The 6,792-nt window shown below is 31.9% G+C and overlaps 1 protein-coding gene across 1 annotated transcript in view; it reads right to left on the bottom strand.

The window, feature by feature from the left end:
- LOC108372538 (fibropellin-1-like) overlaps window positions 1-5,359 on the bottom strand; it is a 29,402-nt gene extending 24,043 nt beyond the window's left edge. Inside the window, exon 1 of the mRNA XM_017628256.1 lies at window positions 5,115-5,359. Coding sequence (XP_017483745.1) covers window positions 5,115-5,271 — 157 coding nt within the window. The 5' untranslated portion in view covers window positions 5,272-5,359. The remainder of the gene's footprint in view (window positions 1-5,114) is intronic.
- Window positions 5,360-6,792: the final 1,433 nt, after the last annotated feature.

The following is a 6,792-nucleotide window of genomic DNA, read 5'->3' as shown; positions in this document are numbered from 1 at the left end:
GGTATGTGCTGTTAAGAGCTATTTGATAACGGTATTATGGCAACCCACAATTATTGCCACAGGCGCAAAACTCGCTATTACCGCACACAAGCGCTAGTTATTCAATTCTTTGTTAGCCATTTCACCTGCAACACTATTGCTTGTAGGTACATACAAACATATATACATACATACATACATACATGCATAAATAGTTACACATAAAAATAAACTCGAGCTAGTGAATCCTTTGAAATACAACAAACTGTTGGAACGAGGAAAAGAAGTTATAAAATTTAATTTAAAAAAAAAAAAAAAATCATCAGTACTTGCTTCGCCCCACCAGCTATTCTCCTCCCTTTCGCAATACGTTTCCATCTTGCACTTCCTCTTTCGATTCACACACAAAAGCTTCTTTTTTTAGCAGTTTCTACATTGTTTGCGCAGATTTTCTTCTTCTTTTTTATAGCTATATGTGTGAACATTAGGGTGGTCCAAAATAAGTAGTGGGATTTTTTTATACCGAAAACAATTAAACCCTGTTTTTTTAAATTTGAAATCAAAAATAATTTAGAGTTCGCTCGAAGTTTTCCATGTATTTTATATGGAAAAAACAATTTTTCGTAGAAATATTTTTCGGACGGAAAACCTTATTTATCTTCGGGAGGTTTTTCATAATAATACCAATTTTTTTTTTTAACAAAATTTTTAATATTAACTATTCTATATAGGTAGGTCCTCTAAAAACCCCCAAAAGTGCAATGGGGGACCCAACAAAATGGCTAGTATTAAAAAATGGTCCTATTACTAGAACTCTTCTGAAGAGAATAAAAGTTTTCCTGCGGAAAAATAGTGATTTTCAAGAATATAAAATGCATGGAAAACTTTGAGCGCTTTGAGTGACCTCTAATATTTTTTTTTACTTCAAAATAAAATAAAACAGGGGTATCATATTTTCCGGTACAGAGCAATCGTAGGGCATCGTGTGAGCATTAAAATACCGCCTTTACTTTTTCACATGCATTTTCGCACCACCCTAGTGTGCATATACTCATACTGTAGATCGCAGGTGCACTTTGCTCTCGCAACGAATTTCCAAGCGGTCAATTGTGCTTGTAAGGTACTTTGTAGTGTTTTACGTTTCTTTTTTTCTTCTTCTTGCAGCAGCAAGCTTGCTTCCATTTAATTTCATAATTTTTCGTCTGCTATAAAATCTTTTTCACAGCTAGTATATCCTATATGTACAAACAAACAGCCTTCAATTTGTTATATCCCCTTTTTGGCTAAGCGTGTGTTTTACAAAGTGCGCTTCATGGTTTCGTTCGCTTCGTCAGTTGGCTGAGCGTCCGTCCTTTCGTCCGTTTATGGCACTCATTCATTCATTCATGCTTTTAAATTCAGCTCTTTCTTCTCTTCTTCTACTGTTTGCTGTTTCTCCTGCTGCTGCAAAAGTATATTGTTCTGTGAGTTTTAGTAATTTTTTTTAAATTTATTTTTTTTAATCTTTACAGTGACCCTAATTGAGTTTAATTAGTACGAGTGACCACCAATGGCAGCTTACAATGTTGGTTGCTTGTTCAGTTCGTCATCGGTGGTGTGGGGTTGATTCTGGCTGGTTTGCTTCTTGGAGTTGTATTGAATGGCAATTGCAGCTACCTTTGTGCTTAGTTGAGTTGGTTGGTTTGCCCAAAAGGCTAAATTGTAATACCAGCTGAGTGAGCGTGGTGAGCGTAGTTGAAAAATGGTAAAATAGTAATAATAAAGCTTGTTATTATAAAAGCACATTAAATTTGTGCTTGCTGAGTACGATGACTGATGGAAGTGAATTGAGTGGAATTGACTTCTTCTTATATAATAACGTCTCTTTTTGGCTTTGGAGTCTTTGTTGTAAAACAACAAAAAATAAAAAAAAACGATGGTTTGTTTTAAGAGATAATTGCCAATTTTCAATTTACTTCAGGCTAATTTACACTAAGGCTAGCAGATAATGTTGGTAAAAAATAGTTTGCTAAAATGTAGTGGAGCAAAGTTTAGTTAAACTGGTGAAAAAGAGTAAATGGTGAAAGTAAAAATTTGAACAAATTTAAATCTAGTTGCAACAAAAAATTTTGATCTTTAACTGCTGTTCAACCATATGACGTACATATGACGTACACACCTTAATTTTGTAATACGCACAAAAATAAAAATAAAAATTTTAAACAAATATATACATAGGTGTCGCTAACAGAGTTTGAAAAAAAGTTGAAATTAAAAAAAATCCAGTTAAGGAATTTATATGATTAAGTTTCAATACATTGAGTTATAGCGGGTCAAAGTCACGTAGAACGAAATATAGATGTGTCTCATGAAAAATTTGGATGCTAATATTTTGAGGACCACTCTAATGTATGTAAAGCTTACCACCCTAGTGTACATCACACCAATTACCGCTCTGTTTTTCTTTATTCAGTATTCTATGCCTGGCGCTGAAGACCACATTCGGTAACAGCATCGCTACCTAGTTGCCCCTAAAAAAGCCTGGTTGACACTAATCCACGGTTAAACATCATTATCGACGTTACCGACACCGTGTTATATGCATGGAGTCGAAAACGTCGACAACGATGTTAACCGTTAATTAGTGTCAAACATACTTTGAGCAACCGGCCCTTAATGTTGAAAATTTTCGGGATTATAATTATAATAATCATAATCCTAAGGAATCAAAATGTAATCGTAATCATAAAGTGCTCAACTCTGAACTGTACAAATGTAATGTCGCTATCAAAAAATGCCCTTAAAAAAAGTAAAAGCTTGTTACACATAAGAAAACCACATCCTTTCACTTAGTACGGCTTTTTAAATCCAACGAACGAATTTTTAAAAATGTGGCAACCTTACTCAAAAAATAAACCATTACTGAACATCGAGAGGCTAAGCCCTTTAATTTACCACTTCACGTTTTGTAATTCAACGAACGGATCTTATAATTTTTTAGACATGGGGCAAACCTATAGAATTTCTCGCCCAAATCCGTTTAGTAATTTTCAAGATTAGCGTGGTCAAAAAATCTCAACTTGGCTATACTATGTAAGGAAGGCTATGCTCTTTCATTTGGTATGTCATTATGTCATCCAACAAATGGTGAATATTTTATTACCTTATTGCACATCTAGAGACTATTTAAGTCTGAAAAGACTTTGACGGTGGCGGTGCAGAAATGATACCTTCGCTTTTTAAGATGGAATATAGTAATTTTCTTAACCATTGGTAACCCTACTCAAAAAAAATTAAACATTAATTATTATCTAGAGGCCAATATGTTAGTTTTTTTAATCCAACTAACGGTGCGGATCTTATAATTAATTAGGCAGGTGGAAACCCTACAGAAATTCTAATGCCAAAGGTCACTCCCCTATCGATACATCGTCCAAATCCGTGCAGTAGTTTGCACGATTCTCCTTTATAATGGCTGCGTTTCTTTACACATTCCAGATAATGCCGTTTCACAGCCAGAATAAACAGAATGCGTTTGAAATATACGTTAACATATCATCAGAAACGTTCTAAAGAATAAGTAAACAAAAAAGTTTATTCCAAATGTTCAGAATGAATAAAGAAATGCAGCCAATATGTGCACATAGATATGACCAGAAAGAAAGGTTACTCATACGCCGTGTATTATCGTACATGTTCATAGACGCATACCCGTGCTCTTGAAAATTTAACTATAAATTACAAAACGCGTAAAATATCCGCCAAATTTTATTAATCTAGATATCTTTGGCTATAGAATTGTTCGATATATATATTTTTTTAAACAGCGGTGGCTAGCAGTGGCGATAATCGGGATAGTGTACTTAACTTAAATATGTAAATTTTATTAGTTCAAATTTATCTGAAAACAAAAAAAAAACACCATTGTAAGTTGATAAAGCGTTGTAGTAATTACCAACATATTTTGCTACAGAATTTTTTCTAAGACTTGTTGATAACTTAAACAATTTCAAGAGTTAGATCTGTAGTTTTAGAATTCATTAATAAATTGATCAATTTTTTTAAATAATTTAATCTTGCAAACGCTTTTCTTCAGATTTTATCAATTGTACATTTACATTACATTTGGTGAAAGAGTTCCTTAATATACCAAATATTCTATGTGAGTTGGAGGTTCTCTGGGTTCCTGGACATATTGGTATTGAAAAATGGCGATAAACTTGAAAAAAGGGGGCATCAACCCCTTTTATTGCCCCAGAGCCCTCCATTGGACGAAGCACAGAAGAAACTCATCGCTACTAGGATAGTCTAATAGATCTAGAATATTCCAAAGCACTTATAGGAACATGTAACCAAAATGCGATCAAAAGACCAAGTGGAGAAGGACTTGGCTTCACTTGCCATTTTCAATTGGACTGATGTGCTTTGTAGAACTCCACCGAAATCGCTTCGGCAGTTAAAGCGCCAAATAATAAGAAAGAAGAAGTCTTAAGACTCAATTATTAGCAGACTGAATTCGTATGAGCGATGCAGATTCTGCAGGAGAGATAATAAAATTGCGAGGCACATGTTCCATCGGTAAGTGGTTCTGATGAATAAACGCATAAGCCACGATAAATTTATGGCTATCGAACACTGTAGCGACGCTAAAATTACACAAAAAAACGCCGAGGCACGTAAACTTAATTTTGTTTTTTTTTTAGATCAAGCCATTTTCCGAAGATATTTTCATTTTAAGTTGGCATTGCGAATGAACAAGAATTCCGACTTTAACATGAAAAATGTGTGTTATTATGCATTTTCTTTTAACTATTCACAACTTTTTTATTTATCCATCAATTTTTTGTGTTTTTTCAAAACATGAGATTTTCACTGCAATATTATTTTTTAAAAGTTCGATTAGGAAAATAAATAACTTTCTGGTCAGATACATATTATCAATGCAAGAATTTAACTCACTTGCTAACCAGTTAATGTACAAAAAAACACATTTATATACAAATATTTAGCGATTGCGTGCAGGCTAAAACACCACACAGGTGCAGTTGGTCTCTTTACCTGCAGATTTGTAGTATTGCCGGTTTGTGGTTTCTTTCATATACATATACATATATTACTTTGTACTTATTTAACTGCAAAATTGTTGCTAAACTTACCATAGGGACACAAGCATTGGTATGAATTCCCTTCGTGTCCTTGTGAGAGGTCAACGCAGATGCCATTATTTGTGCATGGACTTGGCGTGCAGGCGTCGATCTCCTCACAATGCGGACCAGCAAAACCACTGCAGCATTGACACTCATACTCTTCCATAGCGGAATTCGAGTAGCATACACCCTTGCCGGAGCATTCAGCATTCTCGCCACAATTGTCAGTTTTTGCGGTGACCTTCAAACGAACACACTGTGAGCCCCACAACTCGGAAACCACTAAAAGGACGAAAGGAAAGTAAAGTGAATGTTAAATGTAAGTTGCAATTAAATAAATGTGTAGGAATGTGTGAATGAGTGTACGAGTAAATTAGTATGGTAAAGTGATTGTTGGTGAGTTGAAAAAAAAAATTAGAAAAAATAAAGGGAGTAAATTAAAATAAATTCATTACTGAAATTAAAATTTCAGATAATGCCTATTTATAAATGTATAAACTTGTACATACTTGTACATACAAAAAAAAATTGGCACCGACAGCTTAATTAACATCTCTCCACAGCTTTGTAATACTGCAGTATGAACGGATTTAATGAAAATAGAGCATACGCCTAATTCGTGGATAAATGTACATAAGGGTGGTCCTTACAAATATCAACATCTTAGCGTTATTCTGTTTGGCTTTTGGCAATATTTTTCTAAAAATTATATCAAATAACAAAATATATACTTATCTTCTTAAAACAATAAAAATTAAGAAACTAACAGAAAATAATACCAAAAAAGGTCAAATTGAAAAGAAGTAAAAATGTATTAAATTAATAACAAAAAAAAAAGTAAGTGAAATTAAAAAACAAATATTTTTATTTTTTAAATTATAGAATGTATATTGAAAGAAATTTACATTAAAAACCCAAAGTTCAATTATATATATAAATATTAATAAAAATACAAATTTTTCCTTTTAAAACAAAACAACTAAAACTGGAAAAAAACTAAAAAAATTAGAAAAAAAATAAATAAATATAAAATTAAGTTTTTAATAAAATAATAAAAATATTTTTTCATTTAAAATAATATCTAAAAATTAAATTAAAATAAATAATAATAAAAAAATAAGTTACAAAAAAATAAATAAGATCTAAAAAATGTTTATATTTTTCTTCTTGTTTCTAAAAAACCAAACATTATTTGTGTTTTTAAAACATTAAAACCTAAAAATTAAATGAAAGAACAAGATAGTTAAAACAAGAAAAGAGAACATAAAAAGAGTTCCAAAAAATAAAATGATAAAATATTTTTATTTTGTAAGAATAAAATCTAAAATATTAAAACAACATTAAAAAATGAAAATAAATTTAATTAAAAGAGAAGAAAATTAGATTAAAAAATAACAGACTCCAAAAATTGAAAGAAATTGAATTTGTAAAAAGAAGCAAAAAAAGAAAATTAAAAAAAAGAAAAAATATAGTAAGAATATATTTTTCTTGTTATAAAAGAAAATCTAAAATTAAACGAGTATTAAATGAAAAAGGTTCCAAATATTTAGTAAACAAATAAAAAATCCCGCTGCCCGAAGACTCGGATCGGACCTCGGATCTCTCGAATGGCATGCCAGTGCTTTGCTCACTAGGTCATTACCACTGTTAGAGCAGAGCGAGCAAAATAATATATTTACAGTCTCTA

Source organism: Rhagoletis zephyria, unplaced genomic scaffold (genome assembly GCF_001687245.7).
Source record: "Rhagoletis zephyria isolate East Lansing unplaced genomic scaffold, Rhagoletis_zephyria_1.1 Rzeph_scaffold_05849, whole genome shotgun sequence".
Taxonomy (NCBI): domain Eukaryota; kingdom Metazoa; phylum Arthropoda; class Insecta; order Diptera; family Tephritidae; genus Rhagoletis; species Rhagoletis zephyria.
The sequence above is the reverse complement of the archived record's forward strand: the minus strand, read 5'-3'. Positions and strand labels throughout refer to the sequence as shown.